The 22800-nt window shown below is 34.2% G+C and overlaps 3 protein-coding genes and 1 long non-coding RNA gene across 6 annotated transcripts; 3 read left to right on the forward strand and 1 right to left on the reverse strand.

Moving 5' to 3' along the window:
- Nucleotides 1-487: 487 nt before the first annotated feature.
- LOC132188051 (two-component response regulator ORR9-like) lies at nt 488-2483 on the reverse strand. Its single transcript, XM_059602466.1, has 5 exons — nt 2085-2483; nt 1864-1970; nt 1700-1777; nt 1119-1189; nt 488-906 (listed from the first exon to the last, which is right to left on the reverse strand). The coding sequence occupies exons 1-5, from the start codon at nt 2185-2187 to the stop codon at nt 714-716; spliced, it is 552 nt and encodes a 183-aa protein (XP_059458449.1). The 5' UTR covers nt 2188-2483; the 3' UTR covers nt 488-713.
- A 9498-nt stretch (nt 2484-11981) lies between these two features.
- LOC132173113 (putative disease resistance RPP13-like protein 1) lies at nt 11982-14062 on the forward strand. The gene is made up of 2 exons (XM_059584696.1): nt 11982-13900; nt 14014-14062. Exons 1-2 carry the CDS (start codon nt 11982-11984, stop codon nt 14060-14062), a joined length of 1968 nt encoding a protein of 655 aa, XP_059440679.1.
- A 5-nt stretch (nt 14063-14067) lies between these two features.
- LOC132167292 (uncharacterized) lies at nt 14068-18477 on the forward strand. Of its 3 annotated transcripts, none has more exons than XR_009438673.1 (5): nt 14068-15164; nt 15329-15444; nt 15952-16120; nt 16215-16549; nt 18144-18477. It is a non-coding gene; the product is annotated as an uncharacterized LOC132167292 (long non-coding RNA). The 3 variants fall into 3 exon arrangements; XR_009438672.1 differs by lacking the exon at nt 18144-18477 and adding an exon at nt 16918-17548 and having other exon boundaries at nt 16212-16549; XR_009438671.1 differs by lacking the exon at nt 18144-18477 and adding an exon at nt 16918-17548.
- Nucleotides 18478-20271: 1794 nt separating this feature from the next.
- On the forward strand, nt 20272-22768 carry LOC132173119 (putative disease resistance RPP13-like protein 1). Its single transcript, XM_059584709.1, has 2 exons — nt 20272-22624; nt 22734-22768. The coding sequence occupies exons 1-2, from the start codon at nt 20272-20274 to the stop codon at nt 22766-22768; spliced, it is 2388 nt and encodes a 795-aa protein (XP_059440692.1).
- Nucleotides 22769-22800: the final 32 nt, after the last annotated feature.

A 22800-nucleotide genomic window follows, 5' to 3' on the forward strand; every position in this document is an offset into this window, starting at 1 on the left:
ACAAATCTTTTACAAATCAAATCATTTACATGACCAATATCTCATACTTTTTCTCTTTGATTGGGAAAATATTTCCACAAAGCAAGACTTCACCAATGTGTGAACTTGCTTGCTTCATGTTCATATGCCTTTTCCTTTAAGCATTGAACTAGGACTCGGGGCATTGTTGCTAACTGAGGTACATGCATCTAATACACCAATTTCTTAATAGTATTGAGCCACAACAAATCTCAGAACAGCAACAAAATTCACATCCCTTGTGTGTCATTTCATCCTCTCTCATGGTCACTTAATTTTGAAGACATACTCGCAGGCTCAAGAAATTGGACCTGGCAACTTTCAGAATCCATTTTTCAAGCTCTGACCCATCTTCAACAACATGAAGTTTCTCTACATTTTGTGCATATTGACTGGCAAGGGAATGGGATAAGGAGAAAATGTATAATATTCTTTAAATCAGTCAAAATTGAGCTAATTTTTTTTTTTTTTTTTTTTGTAGTAGTAATTTACAATTGAACCCCCCTAAGCCCAAAATCCTAAATATGAAAAATGTAGCTCTTTCACCTCTCTTTATCAATCAATACTTCTGTTGAGCCCCTTAACCAATATAATAAAAAAAAAAATAGAAAAACAATAAAGAGAGGAAAACTAAGGATTGAGTATGTTCTGCAAGTTGCCTACTAGTACTACTTTATAAATCATCAAATTGCTCTTTAGGCCACTTCCAATCCATTATAGTTTGTTCTTGTTCTGTCAGGTGAGTGCGTTTCTTCCATGGCCTTTATCTTGTCAATGTTTGGATGTGATTCCTTGGCCATACCCTTCAACAAATGTGGTCTAAGCTTATTCACATCAGATAATTGAACTGGTTTCAGAAAGAACTCTTCTGCTCCTTCTTCCAAGCATCTGTTGGAACCAATTGAATCAGAGAATTTCCATTAATTAACTTAGAATTAAATGAATTTGTAGGAATTATATTGAAAAAGAAAAATTCTGTGATTCCCTTTACCTGTTAATCCTTGATGGAATTGAATCAGAGAATTTCCATTAATTAACTTAGAATTAAATGAATTTGTAGGAATTATATTGAAAAAGAAAAATTCTGTGATTCCCTTTACCTGTTAATCCTTGATGGGATGTTATCAGAGGACATGATCACAACTGGTATATCTTTAAGAGATTTAGATTCCTGCAAATCAAATAAAATCCTGTCAGATTTTAGTTTGCCTCAAATAATTTTCTTATAAAATTGGTTAAATGTAGGTCAATTATAAATTTTTATAATCAATATCATGATTCGAGATTGATTTATTGAAGACATGGCCATATTTAATACACTACTTTGATTTTTTCAAACTTCTCAGAAAAGGGAAAATCATAAAAATTGTTTGAATTCAATTGTTTTAAACTTTCAGATCTGCTAAAGTCAGCCCCATTAGGAAAGTTATTTGTAAGGGATATCTTTTATTTTGAAATTCACAAGAAATTATGCCCCTTACATCAGGGTTTGAAACTAAAGGTTGGCCTTATCATTTGGAACTACATTCACTAGTAGGCTGATTGATATAAAAGAAACCAAAATTGGTGTGAAAATCTCATTTCTCTGTACTAAAGTGTATCTAATATTCCAGAATTGGGCATAATGGGCAATTATTATAAGGTAAATTAGGCAATTTATAAATCTCCCAAAAATGCTTACCTTGATCTTTCTAAGGAGATCATAGCCTGTCATTCCCGGCATACAGTAATCTGTGATGATCAAATTTACATCTACATCCTATGTAAGGAGAAAAAAGAAAATAAGTTAGTGAATGATAAAATACATCCACAGAGAAAAGAAGAACATTTAGTGAGATCATATACCTGATGATGATCATTTGGAAAAACAGAGGGTGGGTTTGCTTGGTTCTGTTCATCTTTAAGAACACCCAGAAACTCTAAAGCCTTGCTACCAGAATCCACAGCAGTAACTGTGGAAATGAAACATACCCAGAAAGAAAAAACAATCAAAATCCAATAAAGCAACAAACTTTATTTCTCATGAGATCTCTCTGTCTCTCTCAAGAACAAAAATATGAAATTACCATGATAAGAAGAGGTTTTGAGGAGCCTCTCAATCAACTTTCTGTCGAGATTGCTATCATCAACAGCCAGAACATGGAACTGTGCCTCTGCAACCATACCCATGATTGTTCTTGAGATATACCAAAAGGAGAAGCCCGACAGAAGAAATAGAAGAATAAGAAAGAAGACAAGGAAATGTAAGAAAATAACAAAGGGTGTGTGACTTTTAAATGGGAACCCATGAGGTAGTAAGAAAGAGATGGAAATCCTCAAGAAAATCTGACAGTTTGGAAAGCAAGATCCGACAGATTTCCTCCAGAATCTCCCGGATCTTCTAGGTTGATTTTTGAATTGGAGAACAAGCAAAGAAGGTGCTGTTTCCTATTATAATATTGGACTTGTTCATAATGATCCACTTGACCTTTCGCTTTTGATAAGAATTAAAGCCACGGTTGTTAGGTTTGCGCTATTGATGTCTTTTCGTTGGAGTCAAAAGCCTACATAGTTGGAATGTCTCCATGCACGTGCCATGTGTGAACTTTGCCATTTTCCAACTCGTGGTTTTGGCCAAAGAAAACAGAGAGATGGACTAATAAGAATGCTTGACTAACATTTTTTAAGAAAATAATATTTTTTTAATATGCGAATAAGAAATTAATCAAATTCTTTTATGTTCTGAATTTTTTCTAATTAAGTATATTAAACTGACGCATGTTCTTAAAACATACGATGAACGCATGTCAGAGACAGCCAAATACAGCTCTATCTATTTGTTCATGCTTCTTAGAGGCGTTTTTGGTTTTTGGATTTTAAAAAAAAATTCTAATGCGATATAAAGAGAAAAATAGTTTTGAAACAAAAAGCTTTATACCCATGAAATGATTAGTTAAGTACCATGAACAAGTAAAGAATTGAAATTTTTATAGAGTTTTAAGTCTTCTTTGATTCTTTCATGCTTGTATTCCAATCTTGTGGCCCAAAAAAGAGAAAAGTGAGTGGGATTTTTTTGTTTTTTTTTTTTACTATAAAAGTGAGTGGTTTTGGTTGAAGTGGATCTGTTCCATATCATAGGGAGATGTAAATCTAAAACTGAGAAATGAAAAAAGATTGATGAGCTTTACAGAAAGAATAATAATTAAATTAAACTTTTGACTAGTGATTATTCAAACACTAATCAAATTCTCATTTGTTAAACAATTTCATGTCGAGATATTATTAGCATTATATTATTCTTGCAGATTCGTTACTTTTGGGCCACTAAAATAAGATACGTCATACCCATGACATTGTGAATCAATCAAACTTTTAACCAAAATAAATTAAAAAGATATTCTAAATCATAATTTTTAATTTCCTTGGACTATAGCAAATAGAACAAAAAAAAAAAAATTCTTATTTTACGTTGAATCTCATATGGACCCACATAAGCGTGAGAAGCATTTGAGCTTATTATCTAAAAGGTACTAAATGTGAGAGTTCACGTGATACTTATCACATCAACTACAAAATATACACGGTCACGTGACAGATTACACGACACTTATCACGTTTACAATTTGGCTTGACAATCTATGTGATAAGTTACGTTAACTACTAAAATGTAAACTATTAAATTACGCTCGTTTTTATAAAATATGAGCTGTCACATAAATTTGTAATAAAAGTTATATTGCCCAAATATTTTCCCTATTCAAACAGTACTTATCAATATTTTTATGAATCTTAGGCCAAAGTAAATTAGTGGACATCAAATTAAGTCTGATTTGTTAAACAATTTTCTGTCAAGATATTATAAGATTTATTCTCGGCAGATTCCTTAAGTTTAGGCCACTAAAATAAGACATGTGATACTGATGACATTGTGAATCAATCAAAACTTTTAGTTGGACCAAATTAATTTTTATAAACAAATTATAAATCATAATTTTTACTTGGACTCAAGGAAATAGAAAAAAAGATTAATCTTAATTAATAACGTTAAATACCAGCCATAATCTCAACCAATGTGCCGGCTCATTGGTCACTTGGTGCCAATTAAAAAAAGACAAAGAAATACATTTTCTAAGGCTTAAGCTAATTATAAAAAAATATGAATTTAGAATATTATTTTTTAAATGATTAAATTTATAAGATATAACAAACACAAATGATAAAACTTCGAATTGAAAAAACTTATAATTAGGGGTAATTACATTTTTCCTATCAACTATAACGCATTGGAATAAAGGTTTTGGAAAGAAAATGGTAATATAATAGGGTCGGACAATAAAGTTAACAGTTCATGGGAAAAACTGACAATATGTTGTAATTGATGGGAGAAAAGGTAATTACCCCTTACAATTATATTATCAAATCTGCAACTATTTAATCCAAAAAACGAATAAAGCTTAGATAATCTTTATATTAGAACCTTAAAATTCATCAAATCAATGTTATAAATATATATGGATAGTGATGCACTTTCAATACCTAAACTAGACCGAACCCTTTTGTTTGTTTTTTTTGTTTTTGTTTTTATTTGGACAAAGAAAAATTGATGGGCCAGCTAGACAAAAAAAATGGTGACTTTTTCCTTTCATCTTGTCGATATTAATAATTAGCTACTTGTGGGTTGTTGTTTGGACGCCTTATATTTCAAAGATTTCAAATCTTGGATGCCCCCCTATCCTTACCCCACCTCCTTGCAACTTGAGTACTTAAAGTATATCTCTTCCACAAGAAATCAAATAGGTATTTAGATGGGGTATAATGTTAAGTGCTTTAGGGAAGAAGCATTTTTTTTTAAGAGACGTGTTTGGGATGGTATAAATTTGATTATGAAAGCATTAGATATTAATGTGATTATTGAATTGCCGACTTATTTGAGAATCAATCTTATGTGAATTTGGTGCATAAAATTTGCAATCATTTTATAAAACAAAAATATTAGGGTTTTTTTTTAATTTATTTTTTATTTTTTATTTTTTTAATGATGGCTTTCTAAAAGACAGTGCAGTCTACCCTCCAAATTAAATTCTTAGTTCCTCTCTGTATTTGATATATATATATATATATATATATATATGATCTTATGCGATTTTGATTTAAAACATACTTTTAACTTGTAAAATTGCAGGCCAAAGCACCGGCAATATTACTTAAGGTTGTCAATTTTTGACACGGCTCGTGAACTTTACAAAATTAAAGGGTTAGAGTTGAGGAGTCTGACCTTAACCTGTTTAATAAAATCCGAGGGGTTAGAGTTGACGTATATAGTATCCATGTCTCAACATGACTTGAACTTGACACGTGACATATTGGCTGGTAATTTTTGACTTAATTTGCAAACTCAACATAAACCCAATATAAAATTAGAGGATTGTGGTTGAAGGGTTTGACCCGTTGAATTAAATAGGTTGGGTTATGGTTAACCTAGACATACAATCTTATACTCATGTTTTGATAAGACCCAAATTCGATACGCAAACACAAATTACCACCCATAATATTAATCTAATGAATTCCTTTCTTGGTTGTGTGGCGAAGATCAACCACAAAATCTAGGGGGTAAGACTGGATCAGAAAATGCAAAGAAAACTTTTACTTTTTTCAGCAGGGGAGGGTGTTGTAGGGTGGGAATTTTCAAACTTTATATGCTTGAAAGACTTGGCTTAATAAGAAAGAGATCCTGCTAACTAATTAAACACATGCACTAATCATGAAGCAACCCTCTTCGCAGCAATTTCCATATGATTTCTCATTGCCTTGTACCAGAAGCTGATTAGCAATGTCTTGGAAGGAAAGCCAAAAAAGATTTGGAAGGTGGGCGGTGGGTACTGGGGAGCTGGTGTGTGGGGGAAACTAGACCCTACCAAATCCCTGTGAGGGGATATGCTGACTCAGGTGCCACCTTTCCCTTGTGCAAAACCATGTGCTGCAAGCCACCTCTTGAGCTCTATGTTCAAATCTCATATTTGATGCTATCAATGAAGTATCTATTTTGGCTAGGATAAGGATCTCCTACAATCCCATGTCTAAAGTGTAGGTAATTGTAGGAAATTGTGAAATGCCATTGATGGGATTCAACTATCTCGGGCAGGGGGGGCATCGAGGACCTCTCACCGCCCCTATCTGATTGCGGGGGTAGAGAGATTATAGGGATATCTAATTGTAAAGGATCCTAGTTTACTTAGTTGTCCACTCTTTCGAGTTTCATTGCCTTTTGATCCCTAAAAAAAGAAGAAAAAAAAAAAATTCCTTACGAGTATGGTGGGAGGAAAAGGATGAGAGATTTTAAACTAATGACCTCCACTTCATGAGGTGAGAATGATTTATATATTTATAAAATGATCAAAACTCAGATTTTTAAATTTTTAATTGTCAAAATTAAAAACTCAAGTCTTTACCTATTAGAAGATCAAAACTTTGGGGGGGACAGCTTTTTTTTTTTTTTTTTTTTGGTGTGTGGCTTGAAGCATGATAGATTTAATGTGTAGCATGGTCACTTATTCTTGTTAAAATGGTGCACAACTTTATGCCCTACAATAATAGCACACTTCGCTTATGGCATCAATAACGGAAATTGACAACTTTCAAGAGTAATGCTAGGAACACTTTTTTTATCTTATCAAAATTTATGTAACTTTTAAAATCACCATTAGATTTGAGATGTATAAATTTTGATTCAATGGTAATTTTAAAAGTCGCATCAACTTTGAAAAGTTAAAAAGATAGTCCCTAACATTACTCAAACTTCTAGTATCATAAGGGCATACATTGTCACGAAACGTGGTAGATGAAAGTTCCATCAATAATCATCTTGCAACTCAAAAAGTAAAAAGGAACAAAAGGAATTCAAAATGGATGTGGATTTTTAAAAGCATGTAAATTAATTATGCTATACTTATTGAAGAAAATTAACAAGTATTACAATAATAAACAAATTGGTTAAGATTAGTCTATAGTAACTTCACTCTTAAGTGTTTAAATTCCCACACATCTTGATTATCTCTTCTGCCATAGTAAATCCCCTTCTGACTCTCCCCTTCAACCCAATATAGAAAGGAGACTCAACCTTGCTCCATGGCAAGACCAAAACCTCACCTTCGAGTTGTCTCACAGAGAAACCCTAGAGAAGACGACCCGATTCAATTTTAAATATATATTCCATTCTTTAGCTTACACGTGTCAAGTTTTTAAACAATCTTGGCTAGCGATTCTGCAAGCTATGATACCATACATAATAATAATTGTTTAATAATTTGGTTCATGTTACTTTAAGTTGTCATTTGTTGCAATTCATAGCTATATTTTTTAGGACTTTTATATGATTAGACCTTCAATGTGATGTATACATAATATTGAGACATTTGAAGACAACGTAAAATAGTTGTTTTGAATTAAATTAATGTATTATTTATTCTCCTAATTTTTATATGTTACATATTGATTATGTAACTCTAATGATTTTCATATGTTACATATTGATTATGTAACTCTCCTAATTCTCATATGTTACATATTGATTATGTACTTATTGTATTATTAGTCTCATTCAACTATAAATAGGCTATTTTATTGTACAATTTCAATCAAGTGAAGGAAAGATGTAGCCGAAAAAAGGCTTTGATGTGTAGACATGCATACGCCATAGGCCGAATCACCTTAATCCGTATCTTTCTTCATTGCTTTTTCTCTTTATTTTTTATTTTTTATATACTTTAACATGTTATCAGAGTCTTAGCAACAATTTTTCTAAATTGAATTTTTCCTCAGCCATTTTTATTCATTTGCTCATTTTGCAATGGCTGAAACATCATCTAAAGCGATTTCTTTCATTTGAGAGCAATGATTCGCATGAGTCACTCAATGATCGTCATTATGTTCATCACTCGGATAGTCCAACAATGGTGCTTGTTGCAACTCTTATGTCCGGAGATAATTATCGCACTTGGATTCGTGCTATCGCTATAACTTTATGTTCCAAAAACAAACTGGGTTTTGTGGATAGCATTTTGATGAAGCCAATTTCACCTAATGATCTTCCTCAATGATAAATATGCAATGATCTTGTATGTTCATGGATTCTCAATTCTGTTACAAGTGACATTTGTAATAGTATTTTATATGCCGGCCAAACAATCGCCAATGTTCAAGTCCCGGCCATAATCGCCGTTGTCGGACAAAGAAGCCGGTGTTCATGTTTTGGCCATAGTAGCCAATGCTGGTCAGAGTTGCCGAAGTTCAAGTTTCGGTCATAGCAGCCGATGTTTTAATATAGGCCATAGTAGCCAATTTTTCAGCCCTTTTGATGTTCAAGACCAAACCTCAACGTACGTGATCTACTGTTGGGTTTGTGGGGGTGTATTGAGACATCTGAAAACAACGAATTAAATTAATGTATTATTTACTCTCGTAATTCTCATATATTACATATTTATTATGTAACTCTTATGATTCTCATAAGTTACATATTGATTATGTAACTCTCATAATTTTCATATGTTACATGTTGATTATGCAACTCTCTTAATTCTTATAGGTTATATATTGATTATGTACTTATTGTATTCTTGGCCTAATTCAACTATAAATAGGCAATTTTATTGTACAATTTCAATCAAGTGAAGGAAAGATGTAGCCAATAAAAAGCTTTGATGTATGGACATAGGCCATAGGCCGAACCATTTTAATCTGTATCTTTCTTCCTTGCTTTTTCTCTTTATATTTTTTATATACTTTAACTATTAAAGTATATAAAAAATATAAAGAGAAAAAATAAGGACGAAAGATACAGATTAAGGTGGTTCGGCCTATGGTCTAGGTCCACACGTCAAAGTTTTTTCTTGGCTACATCTTTCCTTCACTTGATTGAAATTGTACAATAAAATTACCTATTTATAGTTGAATGAAGCCAATAATACAATAAGTATATAATCAATATGAAACCTATGAGAATTAGGAGAGTTACATAATCAATATGTAACATATGAGAATTATGAGAGTTACATAATCAATATGTAACTTATGAGATTCATGAGAGTTACATAATAAATATGTAACATATGAGAATTATGAGAGTTACATAATAAATATGTAACATATGAGAATTAGAAGAGTAAATAATACATTAATTTAATTCAAAACAACTATTTTACATTGTCTTCATTTGTCTCAATACGCCCCCACAAACCCAACAGTAGATCACGCACGTTGAGGTTTGGTCTTGAACATAAAAGAGGCTGAAAAATTGGCTATTATGGCCTATATTAGAACCTTAGCTGCTATGACCGAAACTTGAACTTCGGCAACTCTGACCGGCATTGGCTACTATGGTCAGAACATGAACATCAGCTTCTTTGGCCAACAACAGCAATTATGGCTGGGACTTGAACATCAGCCATTGTTTGGCCTGCATATAAAATATTGCTACAAATCTCACCTGTAACAGAATTGAGAATCCACGAATAGACAAGATCAATGCATCTTTATCATTGAGGAAAATCATTTAGTGAAATTGGCTTCATCAAAGTGCTATCCACGAAACCTAGTTTTTTTTTTGGCACATAAAGCCAAAGTGATAGCACGAATCCAAGTGCCATATATATCTCCATACATAAGAGTTGCAACAAGCACCATTGTTGAACTATCCGAGTGATGAACATAACGAGGATCATTTAGTGACCCATGTGAATCATTACTCTCAAATGAAAGAAATCAGTTTAGGTGATGTTTCAGTCATTGCAAAATGAGCAAATGAATAAAAATGGTTAAGGAAAAATTGAGTTTAGACAAATCATTGCTTAAGGCTCTGATATCATGTTAAAGTATATAAAAAATATAAAGAGAAAAAGCAAGGAAGAAAGATATAGATTAAGGTGGTTCGATCTATGGCCTACGTCCACACATCAAAGCCTTTTCTTGGCTACATCTTTCCTTCACTTGATTTAAATTGTACAATAAAATGACATATTTATAGTTGAATGAGGCCAATAATACAATAAGTACATAATCAATATGTAACCTATGAGAATTATGAGAGTTACATAATAAATATGTAATATATGAGAATTATGAGAGTAAATAATATATTAATTTAATTTGTTGTCTTCAGATGTCTCAATAATAACGAGCATTCATATTAGGTTTAACAAAATAGTAAAAATTTCTCAAAAAAAAAAAAAAAATAGTAAAAAAGTTATTTTGACTAATCTTATAAAAAAAAAAAAAAAAAAATTAAATTCAGCTCAACAAAATAGTTAAAAAAATTTATGTGCTGCTATCGTGCTCAACAAATTTATTGAACAATGTAGCTCAACAAATCCTTAATTATGTTAATAAAAAATCTTGTTCCCTCTTTTTCTTGAGAATACGAAAAAGTAGATAAATAAATAACATTATAAATTAAAAAGTGAAAGTGAATAACTAAAATGCTGAGATTGATATAAGTGCTTTAAAAAAAATGGATAGTTAAAATAAAAGAAAAAAAATGTATTTGTTAGCTAAAATTTAATAAAATATTTGTTAAACCTGATGTGAATGAGCTTCGGATTCCGTTGGTCCATAAATTGAATGTGGTGGACTCCAAACCGCGTGATTGAATCAAAGAAATCAAGGAAAACGGAAAGCAGGAAAACTATTGGAGAAGAAAAACTTGGGGAGGTGACCTGTAGTCTGTAGACCACTTATTGATAAAGTTAAAAGACAATTGGCAATTTTATTGATTGGAAATTCTTTCAATTTAATTTGGAGAAAAAATGTCCTATAATTTCTATTGTCTTGTATTACTTATAAAGAAAAATTGATCTTTTGAGTATATATGATTGAGGATTTTATTGGTTCGGTTGTGATTTCTCCAACCCACGTATTCTATTAAACTTCAAGCAATCAACTACTTATGACAATAATAATAATAATAAGAATAAGGAGGTTGAAGGAATTTGCTTATGACCCAACGAGTTATAGTGCTTCTCGTAAGTCTAACTTCATCATTCATCAATGACTTGCTTTGTGTTACTAGTCCATGAGCCGTGTGGGACCATTTCTTTTTTCCCTGAGCAGCCGTGTGGGTCCATCACTCCCGTTGCCTGTTTCCTCTATAGGTTCTTTGCCTTGGAAATCAAACATAGCTTGCAATATCTCTCATTTTACCCTGCTGTTTGCAATCACCTTCCTTCATTTCCCGTCATTTGATCTTCCATTGCGATCTGTTTTTGCTCTGCTGTTTGCTCCATTCGTCTTCCTTCACTTCCTTTCTTTTGATCTTCCATTGTAATCTCATTTTGCTTAACTGTTTGCACCCACCTTCCTTCATTTCCTTTCATTTCCTCCATTACAAACCAGAAAGCATGGCTGAGTCACTTCTCTCTGCCTTCCTCCAAGCATTATTTGATAAAATGGCATCTCCCGAGTTCGTGGACTTCTTTCGGCAGCGCAAACTCAATGAAGGAATCTTAGAGAAGTTAAAGATAGCGTTGTTGTCCGCGTATAAACTGCGCGAAGATGCAGAGGACAAGCAACTTACGGATTGTTCGGTGAGAGACTGGCTTTATATGCTGAAAGATGCTCTATATGATGTAGAAGACGTGTTGGATGAGATAGCCACTGAAGCCTTGCAACGGAAGCTGGATGCTGAATTTCAAACCACTGCAAGTAAGGTACGAAATTCCATCTCTAATTTCCTTAGTCATTTTGTCAAGGAGATAGAGCCAAAGATTAAAGAGCTACTTAACAAACTAGAATATTTAGCAAGACAAAAGGATGTTCTAGGTTTGAAAGAAGGCGGTGGAGGAGAATCATCAAAAAGATTGCCCACGACTTCCTTGGTTGAAGAATCTGGTATTTTTGGTAGGGATGATGACAAGGAAAAAATAATAAGTTTATTGCTCGCAGATGATGCAACTAGCCATGAAAATCTATGTGTGATCCCCATAGTCGGCATGGGTGGAATTGGCAAGACCACCCTTGCTCAGCTTGTATATAAAGACAATAGGATGAAAGAGCATTTTGACTTTAAGGCATGGGTATGTGTTTCAGATGAGTTTGATGTGTTCAGGGTAACTAAAACAATTCTAGAGGCAGTAACTTCATTAACTTGTGATATGAATGATCTAAATCTGCTTCAAGTTACACTACAAGAGAAATTGATGGGGAAGAAATTCCTACTTGTTTTAGATGATGTATGGAATGAAAATTATGCTGAATGGGAGGTCTTAAGTAGTCCATTTAAATCTGGGGCACAAGGAAGTACAATTATTGTAACAACACGCAATGAAAATGTTGCATCAATCATGCGCACTGTTCCAACTCATCATTTAAAGAAGTTAGCGGAAGAAAATTGTTGGTCATTATTTGCAAAGCATGCATTTCATGATTATAACTCTGATGCACATCCAGAGCTAGAAGTAATAGGTAGAAAAATTGTGAAAAATTGTGAAGGTCTACCGTTAGCAGCCAAGACAATTGGAGGTCTCTTGCGATCTAAACTAGATGTCGATGAGTGGGAAAAGATATTGAAGAGTGAATTATGGGATTCACCAATGGACAAGACAAACATTCTTCCAGCTCTAAGATTAAGTTACAAATTTCTTCCATCACATTTAAAGCAATGTTTTGCTTACTGCTCAATATTTCCTAAAGATTATGTTTTTAAAAAAGATGAAGTAGTCTTATTATGGATGGCAGAAGGTTTCTTAGAAGAAACTAGAAACAAAAGAATTGAAGAGGTTGGTGAAGATTACTTCCTTGCTTTGGCATCAAGATCATTGTTGGAACAATCAAGTGGCAATAAACCAGGTTTTGTGATGCATGATCTTGTCAATGACTTGGCAAAATTTGTATGTGGGCAATTTACGTTTAGATTGGAGGTTGATCCTTTTCCTAAAGCCATGCACAAGACTCGCCATTTGTCTTATTTCAGAAGAAAACATGATAACTTTAAGAAGTTTGAAGCTCTTTACGAGGCTACACGATTGCATACATTCCTACCATTAATGATGTTTCTAAACAGGAACCACTTCTTCTTAACTAAAAGAGTACCATTTGATTTATTGCCAAAGCTAAGATGTTTGCGGGTGCTCTCTTTATCTCACTATGGAAATATTACTGAGTTGCCTGAATCAATAGGAAAAATTAAGCATTTACGTTATTTGAACATTTCTTCCACTCAAATTAAAAGGTTGCCTAATTCAATATGTAAGTTGTGCAATTTGCAAACATTGAATTTATCAGATTGTAACCATCTTGTTGAATTACCAAAAGATATGTGGAAGCTCATTAATTTACGTCATCTTGATATTCTTAGAACAGACATAAAGGAGATGCCAAAGCAGATGGGTAGACTAAAATGTCTACAAACATTAACTAAATTTATCATCAGCAAACATAGTGGGGCTTGCATTGAAGAGTTAGGAAAACTTACAAATTTACGAGGAACACTTTCTATTTTAGAGCTCCAAAATGTTGTATCTTGTACTGATGCTATGAAAGCATGCTTGAAAGATAGGAAGCACCTTGATGAGTTGGTGTTGGAATGGAATGCATTTGATACTAATATTTCAGAATGTCAAAAATATGTACTTGAAAATCTTCGTCCCCATAGTAACTTAAAAAGTCTCATTATCCACAACTATGCCGCTGAAAGTCTTCCAGATTGGGTTGGGCATCATTCGTTCTCTAATATAATGTCCCTTCGCCTCAAAAACTGTAAACATTGTTGCAAGTTGCCTCCACTTGGGCAACTACCATCTTTACAGGACCTCTCTGTTGTTGGGTTTGATAAAATTGTTAAGGTGGATTGTGAATTTTATGGCAGCAATTCTTCATCAATTCAGTCATTTCGAGCCTTGAAAGTTCTAAGGTTCGAACAAATGTTGAAGTGGGAGGAATGGTCTTCTATTGGTGCTGAAAACGACAGCAGAGCTTTTCCTCAACTTAAAGAGCTTTATATTGATGATTGCCCGAAGTTAATAGGAGGGCTGCCCGTCCATCTTCCTTCTTTAGCCAAACTCGAGATTGGTAATTGTCCGCAGCTAGTGGCTTCACTGCCAAGGGCTCCTGCTGTACACGAACTGGAGCTAAGACATTGTAATGAGGTTCTGTTAAAGGAATTTCCAACTCAATTACAAAAGCTCAATATTGAAGGATTTGGCGCACTAGAGTCCCTTCCTCAGGGACTGGTGGACTCCAATGGCTGTCTTCAAGAGTTAAAAGTCTCAAACTGTATGAAGTTCGAGCTCCCAACACACCCAAGCTTTTCATCCCTTGAACAATTGCGGTTGCATGGTTGTGCTTCCCTCAAGTCATTTCCATTAGATTTATTCCCGAAGCTTTATGAAATACACATCTCTTGGTGTAAGAATCTGGAATCATTTACTCTTTTAGAACAACACGGACGTGATTTAGTAACCTTGCGTATTAACATCGCAGGTTGCCCTAGTTTTGTATCTTTTCCAAAAGGAGGAATTTGTGCCCCCGACCTTACATTCTTTTGGGTCTACAACTGTGGAAGTCTGAGGTCACTGCCAGAGAAGATGCATATACTCCTGCCTTCTCTTAAGTTTTTTCAAATAATTGATTGTCCAGAGGTTGAATTGTTGCCTGAAGGTGGCTTTCCTTCCAATCTGGAACTTATTTACATCAATAATTGTGAAAAACTCTTTGCCAGTCGGATGGGATGGGGTTTGCAAAAACTCCCTTCTGTTAGACATTTCTCAATTTGTGGCAAATTTGAAGATTTGGTGTCTTTTCCGGAGCCAGGGTTGCTGCCTTCCTGTCTGACTTATCTTCATATATCTGGGTTTCCAAATATGAAATCTTTGGACAAGAAAGAGCTTCAACACCTCACTTCTCTTCAAGGATTGTCGATCTGGCATTGCCCTAAGCTCGAGTACCTGCCAAAAGAGGGGTTGCCTATCTCCCTTTCTTCTATAGAGATCGTGAAATGCCCTTTGTTGAAGAAGCAGTGGCAAAGCAAGAAAGGAAAGGAGCGGCGAAAGATTCCTGACGTGGATCACATATTGATTGATTATGAATATATTGAATGAGCTAAAAGCCCCGCAAGAGTCCCATTTTCTGTACATCATGTGGAAGGCGGCAACAACATATTTAGCTTCCACAGTTAGGTAATGGCTATCCTTTAGTCTGTTAATTATAAATACGATCCTCTTGCTTTTCCTATTAACTTTCTCAAATTCTTTCGCATACATGGTTTTCTAGTATTTGTTTGTCCAGTAAATTTCTCTTCGTTTCATCACTGTCTAATTGTTTTTCTTTTTTGTTTCATTAGTTGGATGGAAAAGATTTTAATTAACAGAATTAGAAGTTCGAAGAGCTTGGTGGGATTGCAAGAAACAGAGGCAGGCAAATAGAATCCATGATTCTGTGAGGCATGAATACGAGAAGGTTAGCTAATTAATCAAACTCCTTAATATTTGGTTCTATTTTTCTCCAATTGGGTCTCTTTTATATTTACTAAATTCAAGTTCATAAATTTCTTTTATTTTTGACAAAAAGTGAAAGGAATTTTTTTTTTTGTGGGAAAGTTGTAATATATTGATCTGATTTAGTTATTGTAATCACATGTTACATCTGGTATGTGAAAGAACGTGTGAAATTTGTATTAACACATTCTTGGAACAATCTTCGTATCTTAGTGTTTTCTGGTATGTGCCTGTAGACCGACTGAATAAGCTACCACTGAGAGCCCTTCAAACATTAAAAAGTATGGTTTTGATCAATTGGATTATGGGCTAATGGTAACACTAAGAATATTGTTCAACTCAGGGAACAGTGGGTCTTTCAATTGGATTAAGGGGGCTAATTACCAATAAAATTAATCTTTTGATGTAACAAATTGCTTGTTTGTGTTCCAAGGGCAATCACCTAATGTGTTTAATTATATGTATACAGGAGCCTTTAGAAGAACCTTTTGACATTAACTCTGTTCCCAAGGAGATTTAAGTCTCAGCCACTAGCATAGAAGAAAGTTCCACCATCTGCTCCGGCATCAACTGTTGATGCTTATGAAAAGTTTATTTATGCTATTCCTGAGTTTGCGGATTTTGGGAAACTTTTCAAGGTACTATGATCAGATTCTTTTTTATCAATTCTTTATGATGTATGTTACAGAGTTTCTGATTGGGACTACATGTGTTATGTTTTTTCACCAGCAGAAACAGAATACTGAGTGAATGTTGTACAAGTCCACCAATACAACACTAGAGCAATTACTAGAACAAGTAATGACTATCTTATTGAAAGCAGAACTTCATGTTACTCAGTTTCATATCTTGCATATTTGTGATTCTCCCAGGTTGATACAACCACTGGTGAGGCAGAGGAGGATGGTGTTGAAGATGAATACCAGTTAGAGCAGAGGGGGTCTCAAATTTCAGAAATGCATGGGAAAATGTGGGCGCAGATTATGAGCTGATAGATGAATATGGCCTTGGCTCAAGGGAGAGCTGTGTATCAGATGGTGACCATATCAGTTGATTAGAGAATGCAGGTCAGTTTTCAATGGTGCTTACTTTATATCCTCTGTTTTTTTTTTTTTTTTTTTTTTTTTTTTTTTGTGTGTGTCTGTCTTTGCATGTTTTTTCGTTTCTCTTGAGTGCATATAAACTACTTACCGACATGTTAGTTTTAGTCCACTTTATCTTCCATCCCTTCCAAAATGAGATGAAAAGATTCTGTTTAAGTGGGACTTCTTCATGCCACTTTAGTTTTGTGAAGTCCCATTGATCTTAGGAGTTTCTTTGATATAATTCTTTCTAATTTGTTAGGTGGTGTCATTCCTAAGGGTTTAATAAAATTTGGGTTAATCATGAGCTTTGTTAGCTTATTTGGCTCATTCAGTGATATGTTTGTACTCAGTTGAAAATGAGGTTTAGCATGAAGAATTGAAGAAATTAGGATTTTCAGTCTAGTGTGTCCAGACACCCAGAAGACAGGTCCGGATAGAAATTTCAGAGACATCAACAATGACTTATGTGTCCGGACATGGTGTGAACATGTCCTGACACAGTTTTCAAAGACTTCATTTCAGAAGACATGTCCGGACAGCCAGAAGCCGTGTCGGTTTACACATATGTAACACTAGCCATGTCCGGACACATACTTAACCCTGTCCGAACACAGCCGCTTTTATTGTTGTGTGAATTTCTATGTATACTATCTTTTATGCACATTGAAAGGGATGTATTCAAAGAGCAAATACTGTGAGCTTAGAGAGAGAGCAATAGAGATCTAGAACTTGAGTGACTTATCTCTCTTAGAGTAAAGGTGGTGCCTTTAATCCACGGATCTGTGAGCAACACATGAAGCCAATCAAAGTTCTGGTGAAGGAGATCACATAGAAGAAACGGTACAGAGGTTTTGGAAGAACTACTGCAGTAACGGACAAGTGGGTCGTTTGTCTAGTACACGGGATTGTCAAGTACAAAGGTTTTGTAAGTTTGACATTGTGTAAATTCTTGTTTTTTTTATAATGAAGTGAATTCTTAGGTTTGGCTGCTCCGAAGAGGTTTTACATTTAGAGAGTTCTCTAAATAGTTTCTTATTCGAAACCAAATATCTTTGTTAGGTCAAATCTAATTTCGAATATTATTTTGTTAAACACCTATTCAATCCTAATAGGTGTAGATCGGAGTCAATTAGGTTTTTCAAGCTTGAAGATACCGGTTTGTTTGATTATATTTTAGTTCAACAAGAATGCGGAAAGCTACAAACTTTTTTTTTTTTTTTTATCTTAAAAATGAAGAACATGTTGATCAGCTCTTTACTGTTACTGTCAAACACTTTGCTGACAATTTTCTTTCAATATTTTATATACAATTATGTACCTGAATATTTCTAAGGAAACTACATATACTTCCCCTTCCAATTAGTTCAAAAATTGATAAACATGTAGGGGTAATATATGACCCTATTTTGTTATGTTAGGAGAAAGATGAAACAGTTTACATTAAAAATAAAGAACAAGAAGAAATTATGGTACTAGTGGTTTTTCTAGAGTTTACCTACAATGGTTGCTGTCATAATGGCTTTGTAGGATGAAGTCATTTGTGTTATAAGTTGTTGAACTAACGCTTATTCAACAGGTGCCCAAAGATGTTGGATATCCTTCATCTACAACCCAAATACCAGAAAATAGCTCACTAATTTTCATGTTGGTGACATCTTTGGATTGGCATTTTTCCCTTTTGTTTCTTCCTCAAAGATGGCCCCATGTGTTTAAGGTTGTGAACATTCAGCATGCAAACTTCAACCAGAAGCTTGGAAAGATCATGAGGGATTTGTCTTTTCAAATAAGATATGCTTGGAATATCTCTTCCGATTTGAGAATAATTGCTTTGTTTTCCTGGCCCTTTCACTTTCACACTATAAGGAGAGAAAGAAAGTTCATTGATTAGCGGCTAGAATTTTCCAATCAAGTTCTCGGTCAAATAAAATAAATAGTATATTTCTTTAATTAAGGTTTTGACTTAATAGATTTCAAGGAGATATTATGAGTTGAAAGTAGAGATGTACATAAACAACTAGAGCTGTCATCTATCAGGTTTTCAATGGAGCATTTGCACTCAACTTGTCATTAGTGAGTATTCTTTGTAGCCTCACCAAAATCATTTTTTAGTTATTTTGGTGAGGCAATTTGGTGAAAGTGGTTAAAATCTATATTTTTCGGCTTCACCGTTTTAACCAAAAATAAATGGTGAGTGCATAGTACTCAATAAAGATAGTGAGTACTATTCACTCACCAAATAAATAAAAGACGACTTGTACTTCTGATTATTTTGGTGAGACTGGTAAAAATGCTCTATTCAAATCTATTGAAAGACGACTTGTAACGAAATCGAGCACGTAACATATAATTGGTCAATGGGTGCAATTGGAATATGGTTACTTATCTTGGAATGAAATAGCAAACTATGTGGTCCTTTTCAAGCCTTACAACCAAAGAGCATTCCTACCATAAACAAGTCAAGCCACCCAACCAAGGAAAACAAAAAAGAGATAGAGAGTACCTTTCTTAATTTGCATTCTCCTCCTCTCAAAAAAGATAACAATGTACTTCATCCATTGACTTGGATTTATTTAGGGACTTCAATTTCATAATAAAACAATCAACTTGGAGAAATCACAACCAAACCAATAATATCATTTTTTTTTTTCTTTTTCTTTTATGAGTAAAATACAAGACAAGCAGAAACTAAAGAGGTGTAATTTTTCTTTAATGCATTTCCATACAATTAAGATCAATCTTTATTTTTATTGTGAACGACAAAAAAAAAAAAAAAAAAACTACTAAAGAACTGGAAACAAAATAATATTTTTATTGTGAACTTGTCATAAAAATAATTGCAATAATTGAATTTTATTATTATTTTCAAATTTGACCTCATTTTTTTTATATTTAAACCTCTTTTTCTTGACTTTTTTAAAAAAGTTATAATTTTTTCTTCTCTCTTTATTATCTTTGCATTAAAATAAATATCAACACTAACCAGGGAACATCTACTTTCACATCCACTCATAACTATTTTTATAAATTACTCATTTTATTTGGGTTACTCTTCATCTTCTCAATATAAAACGGGAATATTATATATTTTCACATCTGCACAAGTATATATATAAATATCCTTAAAAAAAAAAAAAAAGTATTCTACATAAATGATTGATAATAAAGAAGGTGAAGATGGTGGTATTATTGTAATTATAAGCAAGAAGATCAGATGCTTATCTTATATAATTAACGTCATATATTGTATAATTAATGACGTTAATGAGTTGTTGAAGCATGAGTTGAGCCAATCACAACTCGGGTTAGGTTGTTTCTTCTTCGGCGTGAAATTGCTCTGCTCTTTACAAGGAATGGCCTTCCTTGATTGCAAGTTGCAAACAATAAATAATGGTGGGGACAAAGCAATAAATTTCTCTGACTTAATTGCTTACGTTGTGGCCGTTGACAGTTGCCCGAATATGTTGTCTATATATAGTTTGGTGTAAAAAGCAAAACATAGCTTTCAATTATCTCATTTTGCTCTGCTCTTTCCAATCACCTTCCTTCAGTTTCATTCATTTCTTCCACTGCAATCTCTTTTTGCTCTGCCGTTTCCTCCATTCATCTTCCTTCATTTCCTTCCATTTGATCTTCCATTGTAATCTCATTTTCTCTGCCGTTTGAAATCCCCTTCCTCCATTTCCTTTCATTACAAACCCAAAAACATGGCTGAAGTTGTCGCTGCCTTCCTCCCAGTGTTATTTAATATAATGGCGTCTCCTGAGTTCGTGGACTTCTTTCGGCAACGCAAACTCAACGAAGGAGTCTTAGAGAAGTTGAAGATATCATTGCTGTCCGTGAATGCACTGCTTGAAGACGCGGAGGAAAAACAACTTACAAAGCCTGCTGTGAAACTGTGGCTCGATGACTTGAAAGATGTTGTCTATGATGCAGAAGACACCTTGGACGAGATAGCCACCGAAGCCTTGCAACATAAGTTGGATGTTGAATTCCAAACCACTTCAAGTAAGGTACACAACTCTATCTCTAAGTTTCTTAGTAATTTTAACAAAGAGAACCAAAAGATAAAAGAGCTACTTGACAAACTAGAATATTTAGTTAGACAAAAGGATGTTCTAGGTCTGAAAGAAGGTTCTGGAGGAGAATCAGTAAAGAGACGCGCCAGCACTTCTTTGGTTGAAGAATCTGGTATTTTTGGTAGGGATGATGATAAGGAAAAAATAATAAACTTGTTACTCTCAAATGATGCAAGCAGCAATGAAAATTTGTGTGTGATTCCCATAGTGGGCATGGGGGGAATTGGCAAGACCACCCTTGCTCAGCTTGTATACAAGGACAATAGGGTGAAGGAACATTTTGACCTTCAATCATGGGTATGTGTTTCAGATGATTTTGATGTGTTTGGGGTAACTAAAACAGTTCTAGAGTCAGTGACGTCGTCAACTTGTGATATAAAGGATCTAAATCTGCTTCAAGTTAAACTACAACAGAAATTGATGGGGAAGAAATTCCTACTTGTTTTAGATGATGTTTGGAATGAGAATTATGCTGATTGGGAGATCTTAAGTAATCCTTTTAAAATTGGGGCACCAGGAAGTATAGTAATTGTAACCACACGCAGTTGCAATGTTGCATCAATCATGAACGCTCTTCCAATTGATCGTTTAAAGCCGTTAGTCGAAGGAGATTGTTGGTCACTATTTGCAAAATATGCATTCCATGATGACGAATTTGATGCACGTCGAGAGCTAGAAGTAATAGGTAGACAAATTGTGAAAAAATGTGAAGGTCTACCTTTAGCAGCAAAGACAATTGGGGGTCTCTTGCGTTCTAAACCAGATGTTGATGAATGGGAGAGGATATTGAAGAGTGAATTATGGGATTCGTCATTTGAAAAGACAAATATTCTTCCGGCTCTAAGATTAAGTTACAAATATCTTCCATCACATTTGAAACAATGTTTTGCTTATTGTTCAATATTTCCCAAGGATTGTGTTTTAGTAAAAGATGAAATAGTCTTATTATGGATGGCAGAAGGTTTCTTAGCAGAAACTAGAAACAAAAGAATGGAAGAGGTTGGTGAAGATTACTTCCTTGATTTGGCATCAAGATCATTGTTGGAACAATCAAGTGGCAATAAATCAAGTTTTGTAATGCATGATCTTGTCAACGACTTGGCAAAATTTGTGTCTGGGCAATTTACCTTTAGATTGGAGGTTGACAATTCTCCCGAAATTGTGAACAGGATTCGTCATTTGTCGTATTTTAGAAACGAATTTGATAACTTTAAGAAGTTTGAGGATCTTTACGAGGCTACTCGATTGCACACATTCTTGCCATTGGAGCTGTTGCCATCGAATAATTCCTACTTCTACTTAACAAAAAAAGTACCACTTGACTTATTGCCAAATCTAAGCTCATTGCGGGTGCTCTCTTTATCTCACTATCAAAATATGACTGAGTTACCTGAATTAATTGGCAAAATTAAGCATTTACGTTATTTGAACATTTCTTCCACTGCAATTCGAAGGTTGCCTGATTCCGTGTGTAAGTTATGCAATTTGCAAACATTAAATTTATCAGGTTGTAAAGATCTTTCGGTATTACCAAGAGATATGCGGAAACTCGTTAATTTACGTCATCTTGATATTACTGGAACTGTCATAAAGGAGATGCCAATGCAGTTGAGTAGACTAAAATGTTTACAAACATTAACTAAATTTATCATTAGCAAACAAAATGGGGCTTGCATTGAAGAGTTGGGAAAACTTGCAAATCTTCGAGGAAGGCTTTCTATTTTAGAGCTCCAAAACGTTGTACCTCCTACTGATGCTTTGAAAGCATGCTTGAATGATAGAAAGTACCTTGAAGAGTTGGTGTTGGAATGGAATGCATTGGATTCTAATATTTCAGAATGTCAAAGATCTGTACTTCACAATCTCCGGCCCCATAATAACTTGAAAAGTCTCACCATCAACAATTATGGCGCCGGAAGTCTTCCAGATTGGGTTGGGGATCATTCATTCTCTAACATAACATTCCTACGCCTAGAAAACTGTAATCATTGTCGCAACTTGCCACCACTTGGGCAGCTATCCTCTTTGCAGCGCCTCTTTGTCATTGGGTTTGAAGAAGTTGTTAAAGTGAAAATTGAGTTTTATGGCAGCAATTCTTCATCAGTTCGGCCATTTGGAGCCTTGAAAGTTCTAAGGTTCGAGAAAATGATGAAGTGG

The sequence above is a fragment of the Corylus avellana genome, chromosome ca1 (assembly GCF_901000735.1).
Source record: "Corylus avellana chromosome ca1, CavTom2PMs-1.0".
In the NCBI taxonomy this organism is placed as follows: domain Eukaryota; kingdom Viridiplantae; phylum Streptophyta; class Magnoliopsida; order Fagales; family Betulaceae; genus Corylus; species Corylus avellana.